This window comes from Geotrypetes seraphini, chromosome 3, assembly GCF_902459505.1.
Source record: "Geotrypetes seraphini chromosome 3, aGeoSer1.1, whole genome shotgun sequence".
Classification (NCBI taxonomy): Eukaryota; Metazoa; Chordata; class Amphibia; order Gymnophiona; family Dermophiidae; genus Geotrypetes; species Geotrypetes seraphini.
Genome location: NC_047086.1, coordinates 291,521,233 through 291,544,911, shown reverse-complemented (window position 1 = coordinate 291,544,911; position 23,679 = coordinate 291,521,233). Strand labels below are relative to the sequence as shown.

The window sequence follows — 23,679 nt, the reverse complement described above, 5'->3', positions numbered from 1 at the left end:
CTTTTATGCAAATACAATACTAAATACAGACACAATGCAAAAATATGTACAGCTTTGTTTCCTATTTAATAAATGGCATTCTTTTTCCCTGTTTCTTTGGTTTACAGGGGCATTTTCGATATGACGTCCAAATCTGAGGTTGAATGTTTTGCAGTTGGCACACAAAAATCCAGTACCAAACACCTTTTTTCAAAATTGCAAAATGTCTTATCTTTTTTTCAAAAATGGCCATTTTTCAGATGGGTGTCTATCTTTTTGAACCATTTTTGAAAAAAAACACAACCAAAAGAAAAATGCACAAAGCAAACCATTGGGATGTAGGAGGGACCTGCAGTTTTAGTAGACTGGCCATACAGATATCCCTGCAGAGCAGTGGGGCACCTTAGGGCGCACTGCAGTAAACTTTACATAGAAAGGTTCAGGTACACATCTCAACATAACCCCCTTATAATGTATGGTGAGCCCTCCACAATCACCTATATGTGGGTACAGTGGTATTAGGATGGGGTTTAGAAGGCTCACATGTTCCACTACAAGGATAGTGGTTAGAGTGCGTATGGAACTGAGTCCCCATCTCTATGGCTCACTACACCACATACCAGGCTAATCTAAGAACCTGCTTGCTGCTCTACTAGGACTGGACATACCATCTGAAGCTGTCATACAAGCAGGCATGCACTGTCATTTACATCCTTGGCAGATAGGAGGAATCAGTGACCACTGGGGGAGTGTTGAGGGGGTGGTCATGTTTTCATCCCTATAGTGATCATCAAGATAGTAGGCTTTTCCACTATTTTGCACGCAACCCTTATGGATATATCTTATTCACAGGATCCTCAGTGGCACCACTTAGAGCTCAATAAAATCTCATTGCTCTAAGTTTTACATGTCAGCTCGTCATCGGGTCCTTTTTTCCTTTATATTTTTTTTATATATATGGTTACTTGTTTTCTATTCGCTGACTAGCTAGGTGTCCCTGAGAGTATACATCTTCTCCCAGGTATAGGTCACTCCAAGTGGGAACCTCTGGGCACCGAGCCTCCAAAGAACATTGATTAAAAATGCTCAAAAATATTCTGGTGGTTTGTTGTTTTGTGCTCTGTATTTTTATTCTGAAAATGTTATCAGCTGTTTTCTTAGTTTGCATTTTGTCATTCAATAAACTGTTTTGAAAAAAAAAAAAATCAAAAATAATAAAACCGCAGAGCAGATCAAAAATACTTCCGAACAACTTGCTTGCAGAAAAACTGAGGAGGCAGGAGCAACTCCCTGGGAAGGAGATGGAGTTGAAAAACATGATTGACAGTTTTCTGCAAGCAACTTGCTGGTTCAGATACAAAACCTGGCGTTCAGGACTAGACACATTGAACTAGAACTTTGGTTGTACTATACGGACTCAGGCCCTAACTGCATAATGCTGATGAAACATCTTAGTAAACTGATATATGTAAATTAATTTTTGCAATATCTATCTAAAAAGCATTTTGACAAACAGAACATTATAACCAAAGGAAGAGATATGCCCACAAACTCCTTTCAGGACTGTGAATATCAATATCTATTCTTAGGTGTTTCTGAATTGTAAATTTAAGTGCTTATTTTTCAGCAAATTAGGGGGATTTGAGGGAATAAAAAAATGGTACTTATCTGTGTTTTTGCACAATAAGTATTACTGTTGGGTACCTTTTTTATTGAATCAAATATGTATACTGTCAGCTCAGAGAAGGCAACAAAATGTGTAGGGGGAGTGGTGTTTTCTTATGTTTATCCAATAAAAACTTTAATTTTAAGTTTTTTTTCATCAGGGTGTATTATTGTGTTAAAACAAAATCAGAAATCCCAATAATAAACAACCTATCAAAGAAACAATGAAAATCATACTCTTAATTCTCACCTTCGTCCCTGGTGGTGCGTCTTGCAGATATATACCAATATCCCAGAATATAATAAACCCTTCTGCATGAAATCACAAAATATTTAATTAAAAACCATGCCTAATCTTGTAGGCTAACAGTTGATATGATCTAGGTAGAATATACTTCAAAGAGAATGGTACCTATTAGACCAATTTTCAAAAGGACTTAAGGGGTTTAAGTGGTCAGGAGAGGCTCCTGAGAAATGAGCATTGAAGCCACACTGAATATGTCACTTTACTAGGCAATATTGCTGAATATAGACTCTGACTGCAACAACATTGCCCAGGTAGCGCTGGGGTGGTCTGGAAGTGTAATTGGGGAGGAGGCATGGGCCATGTTCAGTAACAGGGGCATGGGCCATGTTCAGTAACAGTGCCAACATAGCCGAGTGGCCAGATAGGACCACAAAAAAGACTCTTATTTTTGGCTACTTAGCTATGTGGGTGCTGGCACTGAATATTTAATAGCTAATGCGACAGGTCCTGTGTCCCCACTCGATTACCCTTCTAAACAACATTTCCCTGATTCCAAACCCTTTCTGTCCGATCTCATTTCTGAACATCACCCATCCTCCAAATCTGATCCTTTTACCTACTTCCCAGAAACTCCCCCCAAGACATCCAGAAGCGATCCCTGATTGTCTACTGGACATGAAGTTGCTGCGACCTCTCATGGTAACTTGTGGTGCTTATGTAGCAGAGAATGACAAGGGGCCAAATATTTCCCCGTGGGAATTCATTTTCCCATCCCCGTGAATTCTTTTCCTGTCCCTCCCCCATTCCTGCAAGCTCCTTCCTCATCTGCACAAGCTCCAAGCACTTTAAAATCATAAGTGTTCAAGGCTTGTGCAGTTACGGCAGAGCTTGCAGGAATGGGGCAGGAACAGGGATGGCGACATAACCCACGGAGACATTGAGTTCCTGTAGGGACGGAGACAAATTTGTCCCTGTGTCATTCTCAATTGTGTAGTACTGAGAGGCTGCCATGAGAGGTTGCAGCAGCCATTTTCCTTTAGTAACAGCAAAGAACAGGAGTGAATAGCATTCACGCCTATCCCTATCAACCCTGCTGGACCGCCAGGGATATCAGGGGAACCTAATGAGATGGGGGGAGGGGTTTATGATTCAAGGGCTGGGGAGGGGGAAGAAAATGGGAGGAGACTTTTCTGAGGGATATGAAAGAGCTATGAAAAAAACTGGTCCTGGACACCAACAATGCATACTTTTCTACTGCCAACAATTGAGAATGCTGACATAATGTTACGAAGCTAGTTTCACTAACCTGCCCAAATCGGAAAAATCCGTTTCCAATTGGGGCAGGTCTGACTGATTCACCAATCAGTTGTATTCAAATGGGGTGATCGGAGGAACGCCCCTATTTGCGAGCAGAGATCGCAAATGTGCGATCCCTGCTCATGCGCATACCCTGACAGTAGTGACAGGAGAAGCAGCCTCCTGTCACTGCTGTCAGAGCTGTGCCCTGATCTCTCCTGCCTGCCCTGCTCTGCCCCAATCGCTCTTGCCTGCTTGCCGGTCTCTCCTGTTTCCTGCCACCGTTCCCCGCAGTGCAAGCCCGTGGTTTTAAAGCGTGCCTGCACTGGGGGAACGGCGGCAGAGAGCAGGAGAGTTTGGGCAGGCAGAAGAGTCTGCAGTAATCTGCAGTAGCCCGACACCCTGGCCCAGCCCGACACCCCCCCCTGAATCAACCCTGACCGGCCCACCCCAGGAACCCACCCCAGGAACATGATGGCAGATTAAGGCCAAATGGCCCATCTACTCTGCCTAGCTTATAATTGTTGGTGTTCAATAAGTATTGGTGGCAGTGGTCAGTATTTTAATTTAAACATGAGCTACAGTATTTATTTATTCATTCATTCATTTTTCTATACCGTTCTCCCAGGAGAGCTCAGAATGGTTTACATTAATTTATTCAGGCATTCAAGCATCTTTCCCCATTTGTTCCGGTGGGCTCCCAATCCATCTGGGGCAATAGGAGAACTAGGCGACCTGACTAGTAATAAATATATATAGCACTACTAAAATATATATTTAATGAAAAATTGCAGGCGGACCTTAGGAAATTGGAAGACTCGGCGTCCAAATGGCAGATGAAATTTAATTTAATGTGGACAAATGCAAAGTGATGCACATTGGGAATAATAACCTGAATCACAGTTACCAGATGCTAGGGTCCACTTTGGGGATTAGTGCCCAAGAAAAGGATCTGGGTGTTATCGTAGACAATACGATGAAACCTTCTGCCCAATGTGCGGCAGCGGCTAAAAAAGCAAACAAGATGCTAGGAATTATTAAAAAAGGGATGGTTAACAAGACTAAGAATGTTATAATGCCCCTGTATCGCTTCATGCTGCAACCTCATCTGGAGTATTGCGTTCAATTCTGGTCTCCTTAGATCAAGAAAGATATAATGGCACTAGAAAATGTTCAAAGAAGATGATAAAGGGGATGGAAAACCTCATATGAGGAAAGGCTAAAAAGATTGAGGCTCTTCGGCTTGGAAAAGAGACGGCTGAGGGGAAATATGATTGAAGTCTACAAAATCCTGAGTGGAGTAGAACAGGTACAAGTGGATCGATTTTTCACTCTGTCAAAAATTACAAAGAGTAGGGGACACTCGATGAAGTTACAGAGAAATACTATTAAAACCAATAGGAGGAATTTTTTTTCACTCAGAGAATAGTTAAGCTCTGGAACGCGTTGCCAGAGGTTGTGGTAAGAGCGGATAGCGTAGCTGGTTTTAAGAAAGGTTTGGATAATTTCCATAGTCTGTTATTGAGAAAGACAGGGGAGGGGGGGGGGGGAAGCCACTGTTTGCTCTGGCTCGGTAGCATGGAATATTGCTACGCCTTGGGTTTTGGCCAGGTACTAGTGACCTGGATTGGCCACCGTGAGAATGGGCTATTGGGCTTGATGGACCATTGATCTGACCCAGTAAGGTTATTCATATGTTCTTATTTTTATGATATGGAGGATGTATGTATTTCATTGAGGACTGCTATGCTTTGTTTCTTAAGGTGAAGGCTATACTTGATTGTATAATGTTTGAAACAGCATAGAAATTTTTTAAAATCTGTTTTGCAAAGAGGTAAAAGGTTCAGTATTGTGTTATTAATAATCAATAAGCAAACATAACATTCATCTTACCACTGTTACCAGCCAAAATCACCTTTGCAGATTTATCAGTACACAGTACTGTCAGAGGAATGGCAGAATATTTTGTGACAGGAATAACCGTTTTCAATAATTCCCCCTTAAATAAAAACAACAAAACATCTCATGAGAATCAGCTGTATATTATCTGTTACATGGTATCCTAATTCTTGCTTAATATTGCATCTGTGATAGGCTATAGTATTACAAATGTGAAATGCCATCAGTGCTGTAGCATTTATGGACTGTGAACGCATCACACAGTGAATTTGACTGGCAGTATTTACTATCACCCTTGTGAGGTTCCTGTTGACACTGAGATCTAGAATAGATTAACAGCATTGTTCTCAGTCTAACTGAGCTGTATTTCATAAAGATTTATGCAATCTTCACTTTATTGATCGTTGGTGTTTGGATATTTCACTGTGAAGAAAGCAGAAATTGTTGGGTCAACTTCTGAAAATTGGTGGGTCGGCATTCAAACCAGCTAGAAACAGCTTCTGGTCATGAAAAGTGTGGAATAACTTGTAAGTTTCATGGCTCCACATCATTCTCTTCTTGGATGGGCTGAGAACTTTTCAGCGACCCCTCGTATTGTGATGTCATAAAGCCTCATTCCACCAGTGCTTAAGAGCCAACCTCACCGATGAAGCCACAATGGGTTGGTTCCCTATACTTGTGCCCATTTACTAGATGCATTTGCCTCACTTTTCAGCGGCCCCTCGTACTGCGACACTCTTTCATCCATTTCCAAGTTTTGACCAGTTAGATTTAGCCGACATTTCATCTGGAAATCTAACTGGATAGACTCATCTGAAAATTTACATAATTAAACCACTTTTTAGGACTGCTCAGAAGCGCAGTCACATTACTGTGCACTGACTATTGCAAGATTAGTGTGCTTGCCCTTGCCACCTACAAAACAGGTAGAGGAAAGGGCTCCCGTGCTAATTTTTGGTAATAGCTGCATGCTAATGGCAACACTAGTGCATGGCTATAATTTTAAAAATGGAAAATTGTCTATTTTCTAACTGTTTTTTACTATAGCTTATTATCAGGGCCACTTAGGGCTAGATTCACTAAGGCCACCGATCATGGCCCAACCGCTTAGCGATCCCTTTGCGACCCTGATCCGATTCTGATCCGCAAATACAAATGAGGGGAAGCGCATCCAAAAGTACTAAGGCAGCGATTCACAAAAAAATTGAGGAACACCGACTGGGCTAGCCGATCACAAAAGAAGCAACTGCCGAGGACCAGTCACCCACGTCATTGCAGACTGTCCTCGCCCTGAAATCCCAGCTCTGCAGCCCATCAAACCATCAAAAAATCCCTCTGCTCTCTGCCCCGAAAGGTGGCAAACAGGGATACATTGCCACACTTCCAGCCCTTCAAGAGTCCTTCTCTTGCCGCCCCGACTCTCCTGCTCTCTGCCACCCATCCTCGCAGTGCGAACTCCATGGTTTTAACCCACGGGTTTAAAGTGGGGCTGCACTGCAGGGAAGGGCGGCAGAGAGCAGGAGAGTCGGGGTGGCATGGGTTTCATTTTGGTCTTCTAAAAGCCTGATGTTGCGCTGGGCACAAGCTGCAAACTTCTCCTTCGCAGCCCCATCTTGGTTCTCCTCCATCCCCCGCAACAGGTGGAGTTGGCAGCACTCGCACACCGGCGGGAGGGAGGAGACCTGCTGCCATTCCTCTCTCTTCTCCTTCGCCTGGAAGCGCGGGCAAGACCAGGTCGGAACGCTGCTGCGGCCCCTTTGTGAAGCGTCTGCTCAGCTCCAGCTCCAGTGTATCAGGGAACTGCCTTTCGCAGTAGTTAATGTGATGTTTTGTCAAAGGGGTTTCTTCAAATAGGATATTTGTTGTTTTTTTTTAAGCAGAATTCATTCTCTATGGATAGACGTTTTTTCCCCCCCGAGTTTCCCTTTGGAGCAGGAATGTTTACGAGACGTAGGTCGGAGTACTTGAGGCCTATTTTACAGGCAGATGCAGTTTGGGAAAGAGCTTCAGACATTATAAAAGGGAAGTAAAAAAGTTCCAGCGGACAGCATGTGTAAACCATCTACAGGCAAAGAAGATAGTCTGCGCATGTGTCAGGATCGCTCTTCAGCGATCTGTGTCATCAGTGGGGGGGGGGGGGGGGGGGGGGGGTGTTCCTCTGATTGCTCCTATTTGAATATGGACCCGTTATAAATTGGTCGGACTGCCACGGATCGAACACGGATTGGACGTGATCGGGCAGGTTAGTGAATCTAGCCCTTAATCTGGGAGAAGGGAGCACATGGTGAGACGGAAGCTGAGCATGTGAGCATGCATGTGCTCACCACCTGCTAATATCACCAAGCCCAGCATAAAGTTCTCAGTATGTCACTGCAGGCATCTATTTGCTTATGAGTAGAGCATGACAGGGGGACAAATTTTTCCCCACCCCCGCAGGCTCATTTTCCCATCCTGGCAAGTTCTTTTCCTATCCCTGCCCCATTCCTGCAAATTCGATATTAGAGAATGACACAGGGACAAATTTGTCTCCGTCCCTGCAGGAACTCAAATTTCCCTGTCCCATCTCCGTGAGATGTGTTGCTGTCCCTGTCTCTGCCCAATTCCTTTAAGCTCTGCCTTAACCACACAAACCTCGAATACTTATGATTTTAAAGTGTTTGAGGCTTGTGCAGATGAGGACAGAGTTTGCATGAATGGGGCAGAGACAGGAAAAGAACTCAAGGGGATGGGATGGGAAAATGAGTTCCCACAGGGACAAATTTGTCCCCGTGTCATTCTCTACTCTGTCCTCACCTGCACAAGCCTGAAACACTTTAAACTCATAGGCGTTCGAGGTTCGTGCGGTTAAGGCAGAGCTTGCAGGAATGGGGCAGGGACAGGAAAATTGAGTTACTGTGGGGAGGGGGACAAATTTGTCTCCATGTCATTCTCTAGTTATGAGAGTCTGAGAAGAAATAAGAGGTACAAGTGTGTGGAGCTGAATAGTCCTTTATGATGAGGGTTGCCAGCTGATTCCACTGACAAGTTGATCCAGTCCTGCATTTGCCCACAGCACGCAGGAAATCTGTAGTCTGATTTTCTTATTTCATTCTCTATGAAAAGTGAAGCCCCTATTGCTGGACTAAATTGTCAAGACAGCTCTAGAGCTGGCTGGAAATTTTATTTGTGGCAGGTTTATGAATTAGAGGAAATCAGAGAACTTTGCCTCCTACATGCCCTGTTTATTCTAGACTTAACAAACATTTCCGTGGACAAACTGAACCCAGAGAACTCCATTCCTCAGCTAAGCTGCTCTTAGCTGTACCCTTCTCCTCCACTGCCAATTCCAGAATTCGTTTCTTTCATCTAGCTGCTCCCCTATGCCTAGAATAAATTATTTGAGTTTGTCTGCCAAGCCCCTTCCCTTGTTTAAAAGCAGACTGAAAACCCACCATTTTGATATAGACTTCAATCCATAACCCTACTCTCCACTGCCCTCCAAAATAGTCAGTAGATTAACCGTTCCCATTAACAGTATCCATGACATCCTGTTTATCTGTCTTGTCTGTTTAGATTGTAAGCTCTTTTGGGCAGCGACTGTCTTCCTTGTGACGCAGTACAGCGCTGCATGGGTCTGGTAGCGCTATAGAAATAATTAATAGAAGTAGTAGTCGTAAATAGGTTTATGAAATACTCTGAATATTTCTAGAGACGGCTATTGAGAGGGCCGGATAAGCTAGGCCCCCACCCAGAATATCAAGCCAGGAGACATCAGAAAACAGAAACAAGAAAGGGAGTTAGATAGACAGGGTAGGGGCACTGTATTCCCCAGCAATGGTTGTATTTGATCTCCATAACCAAAAATCAAGTTTCAAGTTTTTTTTTTAAATTTCTTATGCCGCTCAATCAAACTTCTGAGCGGTGTACAATAAAAATGTGGAGGGGCATAATCGAAAGGAAAGTAAGTCCGTTTTCGTCTAAGTCACAAGTCGTCCAAAGTAAAAAACAGCCTAGGACACATTTTCGAAAAATACGTCCAAAATTTTTTTTGTTTCGAAAATCGTCTAACTATACGTCCTGCTGATCTGATCATCCAAGTCGCTAAATAGTCCATCTTTATACCACATTTTCGTCCAACTTTACGTCCAAGTCAAAAACGCCTAGAACAAGCCCTGTTGGACATGGGAGGGGTCTGCAAAGTGATGGACTGAACACCCAGACATGGCACCTAAATAGTGGGGTACCTTACAGGGCACTGCTGTGAACTTCACAAAAAGGGTGTCATGTCATCATCTCACTACAGTTCCCATATAAGTCACGGTGAGCCCCCCAAACCACCTCCAGAATCCCCTAGACCCACTTATCTACCACCCCAATAGCCCTAATGACTGTAGGAGCCACTTATATGCCAGTAAAAAAGGGTTTTGGGGGTGTATAGAGGAGTGCACATGTTTAAGTATCAATGCAGTGATAACAGGGGCTTATGGGCATGGGTCCTCCTCTCCATGAGTCCCTAACCCACCCCCAAGACAGCTTAAGCCACCTCTGCGCTGGACGACTAGGCTTTCCTATGCCAGGTGATGATGGTCTGGAGGCTGAATTTTAAAGGTCTGATTACGATTTTTATGGGGTGGGGGGGGTCGGTGATCACTGGGGTAGTGTGTGGGGTCTGTTTTATGTGTTTGCAGTGCTTATCTGGTGACTTTAGGTGGGTTTTTGTGACTTAGACCATGTTTTACATGGTCTAAGTCACAATGTCCCAAATTCCGTCTAGGCTCTGTTGTAAAACTTTTGGTTATACATGCTGTATGACTAAGTCTAAGCCGGCCCACGTCCCGCTCTCGACACTCCTCCTGAAACGCCCCATTTAGCTTTGGTCGTTCAGCAGCACTATGAAGGCCTAGGTCATTTTTAAATACGTCTAAAGCCCGGTTTTATTATCGGCACTTTTTGACTTATGATCGTTCAAGTGCCAACTTAGGCCGGTTTTTGGACGTTTTTCTCTTTCGATTATGAGCCCCATAGCTTTCAACAGATAAAAACAAGATTAAAATTTAGAAGAACAAGACAAAACTCAGATTATGACACACGGGAACAGATGGAGAAAAGCACAGAGTTGCCTACGGTCTTGGACCACCTTATGCACTTATGTTTGTTTTCTATGAAGTTATATAATGCAGAGACATTACCTGAGTGCTCCATAAATAAAGATATCCATTTTCATGAGCAGAAGCCAGAATGGGTAAATCTTTGTATGTATAGATTAAATCTGATGTTGTCGATGAGTTTCTTCCTATGTCCCAAGATTCCTTTTCACTTTCATCTGTTTTGGGATATGCCACATTCATGATATTTTATTTTGTTCATTACAAACTTACCCCCAAATTCTGTATATAGCACCATAAGTTGCACATACAAATCGGTGCACACAGTCGATTTACACGGGCAGCTTAATTGTTTAACCAGCCAATCGGTGCCAATAGTTGGCAATTAACACCAAATAATTGACGCTAACTGACACTAATTAGAAGTTATATGCACAAATTGGTGGGCACATTCTGTAACATGGTGCGTGTTGCTTCTAGTGAGAGAATTTCAAAAGGGGGCTTGGCCAGGGGAGGTGTATGGGCAGGTCGTGGGCATTCCTAAAACTTAGGCGCATTGTTATAGAAGATGCTGTTCCATCCACAACTTAGGCGCCATCATGTAGGCCTGGTTTTCCAAAGTCTAAATGGGTGCACCTAAATATTATGGCACATACGGCCGCCAAGAGTGATTCTATATATAGCGAGAGCCAGCTAAGTGCTGTGCTCATCAACGCCAATTCTTTTGGTGCCAAATATAGAATTTGGCCTTTAATACCTCATGTTCTTTTGGTCATGCCAGGGCATTGGCACTGAATAACTGGGCATATGCAATCGAATAAAACCTACCTAGTTTAAGTGTGAAATTCAGCACTTAATCAGCAATGATATACTCCATAAAGATAGGGCTTTATTTCTGTATTTCATATGGTGCTGTTTATGCAGTTATCCTAGCCCAGCCATTCTCAACCCAGTCCTTGGGACACGCTTAGACTCATCGGGTTTTCAAGACATCCACAATGAATATTCATCAGTTAGATTTGCATACAATTGAGGCAGTGCATGCAAATTTCTCTCATGCATGCTTATTGTGGATATCCTGAAAACCCAACCTGCCTGATATCCAGCGCTATTTTAACTGGCCAGGATTGGCTCCTGGCTAGTTAAATAGTACTTAGCCAGCTAAGCGCTAATATTCAATGCAATATAGCTGCTGAATATTAGCGCTTAGTGGCTAGCCCAGTTACCTTCTATGTCATGTGACATGGAGTGCCATTTTTGATAGGACGTTTAAGTCCAAATTTGGACATTTCTCATAAGACTTCCAAAGTTGGAGGCAGAGAAACATCCATTTTTGAATGGGATGTCCAAATAATTTTTGTTTTTGAAAATGCCTACTTGGATGTCTTAGCCGCCAAAATATCCAGACTGTCAGGACGTCTAACTTTATTCATCATTTTTGACCACAAAATGTTTAAGATAGATACATCCTAATCAGCACCATTTAGATGTGGGAGGGGCCAATAGAGCAGTAAGGCACCTTAGAGGGCATTGCTATGAACTTCACATAAAGGGTGCCAGATATACAACTCACCATATACCCCTTATTATGTAAGCTGTGCCCTCCCAAACTCCCCAAAACCTACTATACACACTTTTCTACCACTCTAATAGCCCTTATGGCTGCAGGTGGCACCAATTTGTCAGTATAGTAGGGTTTTGGTGCGCTTATATTTTCCACCATAAATGTGGTCAGAGTGACTTATGAGTCTGGCTCCTCCTCTCTATGTTTCACAAGCCCACTCATCTGACTACTTAAGACTCCTGTGTGGAGTTCTACTAGGCTTTCCAATACCAGGTGCTGCTGCTCTAGACATAGGTATGAACTATTTCATTCACATATTTCGGGGGTGGTATGGGGTCAGTGACCACTGGGGGAATGTGGAGGGGTCATTCCTTAATGCATCCAGTGGTCATCTGGTCAGTTTGGATACCTTTTTGTCATGTAGACGCTTCTATAACTGGTCTAGGTCAGAACGTCTAAGGTCAGAACATCTAAGTTCCATTCAGGATGTCTTATGAAGGTTTGATTATCGCCGCAAGACGTCCAAGTCTAAGCTGGCCCAAAGTCAGCCTAAATCCTGCCCAAAACACACCTCTAACATGCCCTTTTATGACTTAGATATCCCGGGGGGCAAATGTCCCACAAAACATCTAAATTATTTTTTTGAAAATTGGCTAAGTTGAGTGGCCGGATAGATCTGCATAAAAATCAGGTCTATTTTTTGGCTGCTATAACTTAGCTGGCTAGCTGATGAATATTGGCTTAACCAGCTATGTTTCTAGTGGCCAACCCCCCCCCCCCCCCCCTGAAATTCAATGCTGGTCACTGGCATTGAATTTCTGGGTTTGTTGTCAACCACGGGAGTTAGTCCAGCTGAATTTTGGGCACAGTAGGACTAAGTTTGCCCTGAGGACTGGGTTGGGAATGGCTGTCCTAATTGGTTAATTGCTAAATATTGGCACTTTAACTGGCTAAGTGCTAACTCCACCCCTGGAACACTCCCAATGTAGATGGTTTTGGCTTACGTGCTAACCAGCATTTTCAATGGTGCTATTCAGTTAAGTGCTGCTGAATATGCCCAGTTAGCCCTGGACAAGCAATTTAAACTGCCAGAATCTATTGCTGGCCATTTCAATTGCTTTGAATATCGACTCCTTCATTTTTAAGCCCAAGCCATCTTGATTAAAAAGTGAACATTCTATTCAGGGCAGTGCACATAAATATATTTTTTTGTTAATTATTAAGTGTGATTACACTATATTTTCACTCTTTCACTTTACACATGTGAAGACTCGATGATGGTGTGATGTGTTGAGCTGGCGCCTGCACACGGATTATAGTATTGAACGTTAATTTGTTCACCTGACTGTTTAATCCACACTGAGGTCTTCTCACACATTAAATGCGCCCCACAGCTGGTTCAACAGTGACAGTATTGGAACTTTTTTGTTATAGTTCATGTAGATGTTGCAGAATATTTGGGTTTTGCTAACTAAAATAATCAAATGACATAAAAAATGGCACACAGATGTGGACTACTAGTGACCCTTTCACCCTGATATCTTACTTAGAAGACTGATTGATCTTCCCACCTGGGGAATAGCTTTTGACAGGTTTTGTTTGTACGTAACTATTTCTATTGTGGAGTTCCACATTCTTTCCCTCATTCTCTTTAATAGTTATATCATTTGTAGTAACACTAGTTCAAGGTCTGAGATTTTCTGTGATCTTCTATGCAAATGCCATTCAGTTGTTCTTTAACCTGGATCACAATGATGATTTAAAGAAGTATTCAAAATATTGAGGCATTGTACCATGCTCAAAATTGGCATTGAACATTTCAGTAAGTACAGAGATGATGTCTGTTTTAAGCTACTTGTAAAATTCCCTCCTGAACCCATCAGTCCCTGGAGCCTTTCCCAGAGGATTCTGTTGTAGAGCTCATTCCACTTCTTAAAGATTAATAGAGCCCCCCTCCCAGTCTTTTTATATCATATGAAGCTAGACAGGGCAAATTCAGACTGTCCAAATAAATTTTACTGTCTGGAATTATTCCCTCTAAGGTGGCATATAAATTTTGTTCTAGAATGTTGCCTGAGAAAGACCTGGGCTTCAGTGTCTCTTATATTTTTAAGTTTTTAGTTCTATTTAGTTTTATTTTGTTGGTTTCTACTTTATTTTGTTCCTTTCATCTTGTAGCGTGGCCGGTCCTCAAAGCTCGCAGTAACCGGCTCACGCTCGCAATATTCCCCCCAGCGTGCTTCCTCAAGAAGGAGGAAGTCCCTGTTGTGCATGAACTTATCTTATGTGAAAAAACAGGATGGCCTCACACAAGTAAGTAATGAATAACAAAAGTCAAATTTATTGTTCAATTCACAAACCAAAGTAAAATGCATCAAAAGAAAAAATGTATTCCAAAAAAAAAAGGTCTTTGGCAAAAACATACAACATAATGTGAAAGAAACCAGCCTGGTCTGGATCATGTTCCAAAGTTCCTTAGCAATGTCCCAGGTGTAATAAAGTTCCTTAATAGTCCTTAGCTCCTCCAGAGTCTTATTGATAATTGGCAAACTCTGTATGCTATACTGCACTGTACAGCCTCAGCAAATGCAGCAACAAACATTGGCAGATTTGTCAAAGGGTTCTGTGGCATCCAAAAGAAAAATAAACTCCCAAACTATTCACCAGCACACAGTGTAAATCCTGTCTCAAACTTCCAGGATATTCACACCTGCTTGCTGCAGTTTTGTTCCACAGCAGCTCTTGATAAGCAAGGAAAAGAAAACTTTCTCACAACAGCAAAACCCTTGACTAGCATATCTTTCATTCATTAGCAGACTTCCAGCAAATCCTCAGGTTCAACAGAAAAGGAAACATTTAACAAAACTCAGCACACAAAAAAAAACAATTCCAAATTAATCAGTTTCCATTTCTTCACCCATTCCCACCTCCGGTAAAGTGCTGTACTCCATAGCTTCACCTTCAGGATTTACCAAGCTTGTATCCTCTAGTTCAGTGTCCAACATCTCAATGTCCCTTGGTTCAGGGGGACTAGGAGACTCCTTCCACATGAGAGCCTCTCCTCTGTCTCCCTTCCTCTTGGTCAGCCAGCCCTCTAAATGCTGCCAAGCTGCTGTACCACGCCCAGCCCTACTCCTGGGCTGAACTTCCTTCAGCTGTGTTTTCCTTTTCCCCTGCTTAGCCAGCTTGACACAAAATGGAGGATTTAAAGAGCCCTTACCAGTATTCATCAGGCTGTGTTCTGCCTCAGGTTTAAACACAGCCTGTGCTTCCTGTTCTTGCTCTTGTCTATCAGGGATAACATGGTCAGCCCGGACTAGTTTCAGGGAGTGATTTTTGTGACTCTTCCCTGGCACAAGGCCGGCATTGGACTCGGGCTTGTGACAATCTACAGGGTTCTGTACTTTTTTCTTTTAATTTTCACTCAGGTGAGTCAGAAAACATCTTAGATAGGAGGAGTTTAACAGTTATAGAATCACAGTATAACTGTCTACTAACCTAATGGCCTGGAACAGTTCATGTTCAACAGAGGCCCTTCCTACCTGCATGTGGTGACTGGAGATCGTTGCTGGAGGCGGAACCAGTGGAGGCATGGTTGATCGCTGCTGGCTGTTGCCTAGGATGGGGCGGCATCTGCTTTCTCATTGGGGAGGAGCTGGTTGTGTCTCCGGATCTGTGGAGTGGGACTGTGCCATGGACTCCTCCTCCCGGTTGTCCGATGGAGGCAGAGTGCTGAATTCTTCGGTAGCTGCCCATGAGCATCTGCCGCCCACCGAGAGCAGTGCGGCCTGGCGCTGGATTGTTCTATCTCTGCGCATCTTCTGCCTGGAAGTGATAAGTCAGGGCTGTAGCAGCTGGAAAGCCCGAACTGATATCTGTCCCATCTGGACTTTTGCTGTTGGGATTATTTAAAATATGCTGAGGCAACAGAGCTGCTTCAGGAAATTGGACTTCTGCCAGACTTATTTGATTTTGTTTTTCAATTTTTTCTTCCAGTTTATGAATTATTTTAAATTTTATTCCATTGTTTTTACCCCTATTATTTTTATTTTATTAACTGAATTCTATTGTTTAACGGTTCCTCCCTTCTATTCCTTTTAACATATTCCTTTAATTCATTTAGATATCATTTACATAGATGGTGTTCCTATCTGTAAAGTTAGGAATTTCTATGAAATATTCTACATATTTCTCTCCTCTCCACTCAATCCTGCCCTCCTTAGTGCTCCCTACCTTCTTCTAACCCCTTTCTCTGTAATGTCGCACAAATGGAAGAAATAAAATAAAATAAAATATAAATCTACAAAGAAGGAGGCCATATTATTATTAATATCCTGGTCTTTATGTTCCAAGTAGCCAAGAAAATCTCGTAGAGGTTCAAGTGGATCCTCTACTAGCATACACTGCCCTGGCCAATAGGCTCCCACTCTTATTTACAAACTTATTTAACTTATATTTATAATATGCAACTGTCCGGGCAGTTATTTTGGTGTATGAATTCATTCAAATTCTGTTGCCTCTCCAACAGCTGTTCCCTAAGAGCTAAAGTACGGTGCAAGCCATGTTGTTGCCTTAATTTAATCACTTGCTGGGTTAACCACAACAATTCTGTGTCTCTCTTTCTTTTGAAATAAGGAATAAGCAATTATTTCTCCTCAAAGGACAGCCTTTACAGGTTCCCAAAATAAAAGTTTGCTCACTCAATGGTCTCCACTATAACAGATCTCTGAGCACAGACGTAAAATTTGATTTGAGCTATTTATGTGAATGATGTTGTCTGGAGTATCTAGTGTGTTTATTATTTGAATAAACGCTTACACACCAGGGTGTGAACTTTAGTATCCCATTATTATTTGGGCATGCAGTTACCACCGACAGTACACATCTGCCATCTGCTGGACAGCTTTGGTTCTTAAGTCCAATTTTCACATATCTTTCCTCTATTTATTTTTACCCGCTCACTGGTTCACAGATTTACACTAATTTAACTATCATCGAACATGCTCTGGCAGTTTAAAAAGGGGGTGAAAACTATTTTATTTGAGAACTTTTTTGGTGCTAGACATGTGATTATGTGAGTTAGAGTTACTTGTTTATTGCTTTCTGTTTTGCATTTGTCTGTACTGTTTTTTTATGAATTTGTATATTTGTTGTATCCTGCTTAGATGTGTGAATAGGCAGGTTATAAATAATTGTAAATAAATCATTATATTTATCACAGTTTTTATCACATTCACTGGCTCACTTATTTACATTTAAAATGTATTCATTAGATCTATCACACCCATACTTGTCTCACTAGTGGATTCACTATAAATAATCATTTTTGGGTGTTCGAAGCCAATATCCACTATTCTCATATCATCATCCAGGTTCTTTGTTTGGTTTCATGTTTCATTTCATTGGTTTTATCATTGTTTCTGTACAACATTCTTTGCTTATGATATCTCTGGGTATAAAAATCATACAAGTTTCTATGTTTGACATTATCAGTATGCATTAAAGTTCTTTTAGATGTTTCGGTACCCCTGAGGCAGGCTTTCAAAACCTGAAACACAGACTGTTTCGAGTCTGCAATCAATATTTGAGTCAAAAACTGTTCTATTGACTTTTAATAAATACTTATTTTGCAACAAATATTCATCTATTTGTGTATCCCTAGTTGAGGTGTACAGTCCCATCGGCACTTCTTCATTATCTGGCTCCTAACTGTTTTATAATAGAAGAAAGAAATGCAGGGCCTGATATTCAGCCTGGGGCTGTAAGCAGCTTATAAGCCACTAGTCTTTAAGCCCGTTATATTAACAGGTGCTAGAATAGATGTGTGTATGTGTCTTTCTTTCTCTCTCTGTGACCGCTTTCTGTCTGTCTTTCTTTCTGTCTCTCTCCTTGGCCGCTGTTTATCTGTCTTTCTTTCTGTCTCTCTCTTTCCTCGGCTGTCCACCACTACCCCTTCACTGCTCCCCCTGTCCAGCATCAGCCTTCTCCCTTCATTTTACCTCCCCCCTGCTCAGCAGTACCTCTTCCCTGCTCCCCCTGTCCATCAATACCTGCTCCCACGCGCATTTTGATAGAAGAGGTCCTAAGTGTTTTCTAGTATGAATGTTTCTATTCTTGTTGTGAATGGATTTTTTCTTTCCTATTATTTATGGTATTTTCTAATTTTTTTAAAATATGATTTTATTTGTAAGTCACTATGACCTTTAGCTACAGAATGGATATCAAATTTTGAATAAACAACATTTTCTTTCGTTAAATCTATTCTAGAATACATCTGATATGGCATCATGTGATGAAGTGGCATTTTTAAAATCTTCCTGAAGAAACTAACTATAGTGAAATGTTGGGAGCATATTGGAGAAAAGGAAGATGATTTGGAGTAATATCTTGGAATTATTTTGAAAGTTTCAAAGATGTCCATTGATTATTTTGGGTAGGAGCACAATGGACTCTAGTGTGCACCATAGAAGATAAGTACAAACATTTTTTTCATGCACTATTACATTTTGTGATAGTTGTAGCATACTACTGATCACAATCTCCAGTGTTTGTGCAAAGATTGAAGATTTGTGGTGAAGTCTATTGATTCATTTACTAAGAGTTGGTATTGCCCAGCTGAGCACATGATTTATTCAAATATATTTTTAAGGATAGTAGTTTAAAAGTTTTTTGTTCTCAAGTCTTTTTTGGTACCTAATCAGACTTATCAAATCTGGCCCTTTTCTGCCGTCAAACTCTACGTTTCTATCTCGCCACTCTGATCTTTTATTGAATTCATGCTACTTTGGATTCTAAAATGTGCTGCACCATGACTTCAGCCAACAAACCACCGAGTTTTTCTTACATATTGCATTTCTATTCTTTATGGAGCCCCATGTTCTGTTTGGTTGGTGATTTTTGTTCCTTAAAACTAGAATTTTGCTAAAAACGTAGGGGATAATTCTATATGATGCTGCCTAAGTTTTGGTAGCAAATAAGTCTCAGTGACCTAGTAATTTGAATCAGACTGGTTGACATATATTTAATTTGTCATAATAAACCAACCAAAGGGAAGAAGCCCCTAAAGCATTTTACATAGTTCTGCTAATGTACTCTTAAGGTGCCATTTTGATGAAATAACTTTTTTTTCTAGACATAATAAACTAAAGTTTGCTAGATATTTAAGATCAGATGTACCCACCTAGAGAATGTACTTTAACAATTCCACTTGCCTGAAAACACAGAAACATGAAAATGACTGAAAACTGAAGATAAATGTAGTTATAGTCTTGGGAAAGTTCAATTCCCTGCTGACATCAGTTACACTGAGGATAAGTACTATTTAGAAACTGTCTGATATAAAAACATAAGAGTTCATTCACTTGACAAATATTCCAGTTACACAGTGCGGTACTGAGCAACTGGACTCCCAAATTAATTAACCAAACAAGCCTCAGACAAATAAGCAGGACATTCAAGTCAAAGCTAAATAGTCAAAGCATTTGCAGCATTGCAGTGTACGTATATCTTCAGCTTCAATCAATTGAGGGAGAGACTTTTTTCACAGCTAAGTATTTGGTTTTTGATTCTACAACTATGTTCAGTTCACCCACCGTTCTGTTCTGAGCATTGTGTTTATTTTTGTCTCTACATTCTGGTTTGGAGCACAGGTTTTTCTCAAATTTGTGGTTGAGATTTTTACTGTGCTCCCCCGTATGTAAGAGGAGCCTATGATTACCAGACTTTAAGCCTGTGTAGCTTTGACTATTTAGCTTGGACTTGAATGTCCTGCTTATCTGTCTGAGTAATGAAACTCTTGAAATGTTATTGCAAGCATAACACAAAATTCAATCACACGCATCTGGCATACTCTCACAGATACGTCTTCCTCATCTGCCATGTCGAAACAAGTGAATACTGACTTGCTATCTTGTATGACCTCAAGCAACTTGACCCTTTGCTATTCCCTTCCTCAATGTCTTTTTCCTGCTTCTCTCACTCCCCAGCATTTCAAACTTTCAAACGACTGAGAGGGCTACTAGACAGGGTATCATCTGTACTCAGCATATTCTGAGGGAAATTCCACCCTGTCCAACCTACTTGTTCTTTTGAAATCATATGGAATTTTGCTACTTTTGGAGATCCTTTTTGATTTGGATGAGCCACTGTTGGAAGCAGGATACTGGGCTTGATGGATCTTTGGTCTGACAATATAGTGATTCTTAAGTTCTTATGTAAATATTCTATGTGGCACTTCTTATGGAAAGTCTAGGATCTTCTGCGGTAGATTATTTACATTTCATTGCACAGTTGAATGCTCGCTGTCTCATTTATTTTGTGATGCATACTTTTGAGCACAGCAAAGTTAGTGAAAAATTTGATAAAGCGGTCTTCAAGAAAATCAGTATTGAAACCCATGAATCAGATTACTTATCGATAGACTGTCCCATTATCTCTAGGTTTTTTTACATGTTACCTCCATGACAGAACATCTCTTAAAGCCCAGGGAATACACTTATCAAAAATACTCCAGCACCTGCATCTTTTATGTAACTGTACTACAATTGTTGTTGGTTTGTTTTTGTTTTTTTAAATTATCAGTGAAATAAGAACTTAAAATCACTAATGTGTGTAGGACTGTGGTATAGAAATATATGAAACTATGAAACTATTTGAATTCTTCTGTTTATTATTTAAATCCATAAATGGTGGACAGCCCAGCCTACTTGAACAACCGCCTAATCCAAACTACCACAACCAGCACAGGAGAACCCAGACATCATTCACATACCCTCCAATCAGAGACATCAAATGGAAAAAACTGTACGATGGCCTTCTAGCCACACAGGCAGCAAAACTAGACCACCAACTCTCAAATCTACTAATCGTGACCCCAGACTACAAAACTTTCAGAAAAGAAATAAAAATCCTGCTATTCAAGAAATCCTTGAAGACTAACACCATATGAAACATTCCAATCCTCTGAAGTAACCCGCTTTACTCTGTAACACCTCCAGAAATCCTCTTCTGTAATATGCCTTGAACCGCAAGGTAATGGCGGAATAAAAATCACTAATGTAATGTAAGAACTGACTTACCTTGCTGTGCAATCTATCAATCTGTTTTTGTTCAGCTTCTAGACGTGATGTTGTCTTTCAAAAATGTCAGAGAGGATTACAAAATTAATTCAATGAAAAACATAATGCAATCAGACAAAATCATTCATACATAATATGTGACACAATTAAACATGGGAAATATATTTACAGGGCTTGATAAAGCCCCATGAGTTGGGCATCCACCATTATATCAGCATCATTTAAGTAGGTAGTGCTGTTGAACATCATCTGTGACTCCCTGGGCATTGTTCGGTTTCTGTCAAGGTGGTCTGGGGACAGAGCTTGTGTGGAGTCAGCACTTAACCATTAAGCAGCAATATTCAGTCCACTAACTGGTAAGCAAAGCTAGGACACCAATCTGAATATCAGCAAGTCCCTGTTTAACTTCCAGGTAGTAGCCTGAAAGGTCTTCTGGTTCCCTTGCCCTCCTGAGCCTCCCCCAGAGCAATGACTGCTCCCCCTTGGACTCAGGTGTTCCTTTCTCCCCCCTGATTCAGATCCCCCTCCCCCTCCTGATTCTGATCCCTCTTCCCCCCAATTCTAATACTTCTCCCTCCCTAAACCTCTGAAGAGAAGAGCACAGAACAGAAATATTTGTTAAGCAATTCAGCCTTTTCTTTATCAGCTTCTACATATTTTTCCCCTTCAATTTTGAATTTCACAGTGCCACTTTTGCATTTCTTCCTTTCACTGGTATATCTAAAAAATGTCTTGTCTCCCCATTTTATCGTATCAGCTATTTTTTCTTTCATTTGTAGCTTTGCTTTCCTGACCACTTGACCAGCCTCTCAACTTTTCCAGATATTTTTGCCTGATTTCCTCCTTCTGCAATCTTTTGTAGTTTATGAAAGCTAACCTTTTATTCCATACCTTCTCAGCTACTACTTTTGAGAACCAAAGCGGTCTTCTTTCCTCTTACTTTTACTTGCTTCACAAAAAGGTCTGTTGCCCTTACAATAATTCCTTTCAGTTTTGCCCTCTGCATTTCTACTCCTTCCAGATGTTCCTATCCAGACAATTCCTTGATGTAATCCCCCATCCGAACAAAGTTCATTTTTTTAAAAGTCTAGAACAGGGGTGCCCAATACATCGATCGCGATCGACTGGTCGATCGCTCAGGCAACCCCAGTCGATCGCAGAGCTGGGTTCCCTTCCCTTCTGTTTTTTCCCCCTCCTGATTGGCCCGCCTCTTGAAGAATGCCGGCCAATCAAAAGTCAGCTCGTTCAGTCCCCGCAGCCCTCCAGGCCCCCTAGGCTGCCGCTGCTGGTGGAGGAGGAAGAGGAGTCCTCGGCACAGAGGCAGTGGATGTGCTTGAAGGAGCAGGGAAGGGAGTCGGGTTTAGGTAGCAATCGGGAGGAGTGCTGGTCGTGAAGCCGCTGGCCGGGGACATGTTGATGTAGTCCGCGCAGGGCAGCTTGCCCTCGTTGCTCTCCACGGAGAGTTTGGGGTTGGCCCCGTTGGTCTACATCTTGCTGTAGCCGTCGGGCGAGCAGCTGCCACTGGGCGACATCTGGCTTTCTCCCTGGCCTCCTGGTACTTTATCAATTCTTGCAGGTTGCCATTGGCCTCAGGAGCTGTCTTCCTTCTGCCACGGTCCCACCCCTCCTCTGAGTCAGAGGCAGGATCGAGTCAGAGGGAAGACAGCTCCTGAGGCCTATGGCAACCTGCAAGGATTGCTAAAGTACCAGCGATCCTCTCTGCAGGCTGCTCCCTGCAGGAATTAGGTAAAGGAATGTGGGAGGGCAGGGAGGAACATGCAGGCCTTCCGGGGGGTGGGGTGGGGGGGGGGAGGCCAGGAGCAGGCCTTCAATGGGTAGTGCAGGCCTTCAGGGGTGAATGTGCAGGCCTTCAGGGGTGAATGTGCAGGCCTTCAGGGGGTAATGTGCAGACCTTCAGGGGACAGGCAGGCCTTCAAGGGGTGGGGTGCAAGCCTTTGGGGCCCTGCTGTAGAAGTACATGGAGGGAGGGAAGGGGGGTTCAAAGAGATGTGCATATGCTGAAATTTTGGGGGGAAGAAATAATGGGTCTAAAAACAGAGGAGTGAGAGAGAGATAGTGGATTTAGGGAGGGAAGGAACAGAAAGGGAGAGAAATTGGACACAAGGGATGGTGTGGAGGGGCAGGGCCGCCATCAGAAATTTCTGGGCCCCTTACTGAGCAATCCTATTGGGCCCCCCACGCACCCCTTCCCCCCCACAGACACCCCCCCCCTTCTTCCATGGGCCGAATACACACATACTTTTCTGCTAATGCTCCACCTAAGCCAGTCCCGTAAAATCTTCTCACGTCCATTGGGTGATTTGGCATAGAGGAGATATTTATAAAAAGAACGTCCGTCAAGATCTTTACTCATAGACTGTGCCATTTGCTTTAAATCATCTTCCATCATTAATCCAAATTGCACAATTCTTTCTCTGTCTGTTCTGAATGGCATCTGGCCACATTGCTGGATCCTCCCAGTCAACAAATTTATGAGCAGGCGCGGAGAACGCATTTTTAAACAAATGTAGTTTATCCTTGTACTCCTTATGTAATTTTAATCATCTATGGATATGTTTGTATGTTTATTGTTCAAATGGTTTTATTTATTTCCCCAAATTTATTTTTGTTATACGCATTGAAAATATTTGATATTGCTTTTAAATCAAAATCTCAATAAACTTGAAATTTGAAACGAGTGCCCGTGAGATTGTGGGAGGGTTAAATACTCAAAACTTAGAAGAATAACAATTTACTTAAAGTTTTTGCTAAGCCAGCTTTCTGGTATCTTTACATACAGTGGCGTACGTAGCATATGTAACACCCGGGGCCCATCATTTTTTGGCACCCTCCCATCTGTAAGAAAAA

At 42.0% G+C, this 23,679-nt stretch overlaps 1 protein-coding gene across 10 annotated transcripts in view; it reads right to left on the bottom strand.

The window, feature by feature from the left end:
* The window catches only part of WDR64 (WD repeat domain 64), a 249,732-nt gene that overhangs the window by 30,711 nt on the left and 195,342 nt on the right, over nt 1-23,679 (bottom strand). For all 10 annotated transcript variants that reach the window (XR_004538666.1, XR_004538667.1, XM_033935909.1 and 7 more), the window contains 5 exons: nt 20,812-20,865; nt 18,915-18,945; nt 10,255-10,388; nt 5,081-5,186; nt 1,895-1,956 (listed from right to left, as the gene is read on the bottom strand). Coding sequence is in view for 8 of the 10 variants with exons in the window: in XM_033935909.1 (XP_033791800.1) it covers nt 1,895-1,956; nt 5,081-5,186; nt 10,255-10,388; nt 18,915-18,945; nt 20,812-20,865 (387 nt within the window). In the remaining 2 variants the exon portion in view is untranslated. The remainder of the gene's footprint in view (nt 1-1,894; nt 1,957-5,080; nt 5,187-10,254; nt 10,389-18,914; nt 18,946-20,811; nt 20,866-23,679) is intronic.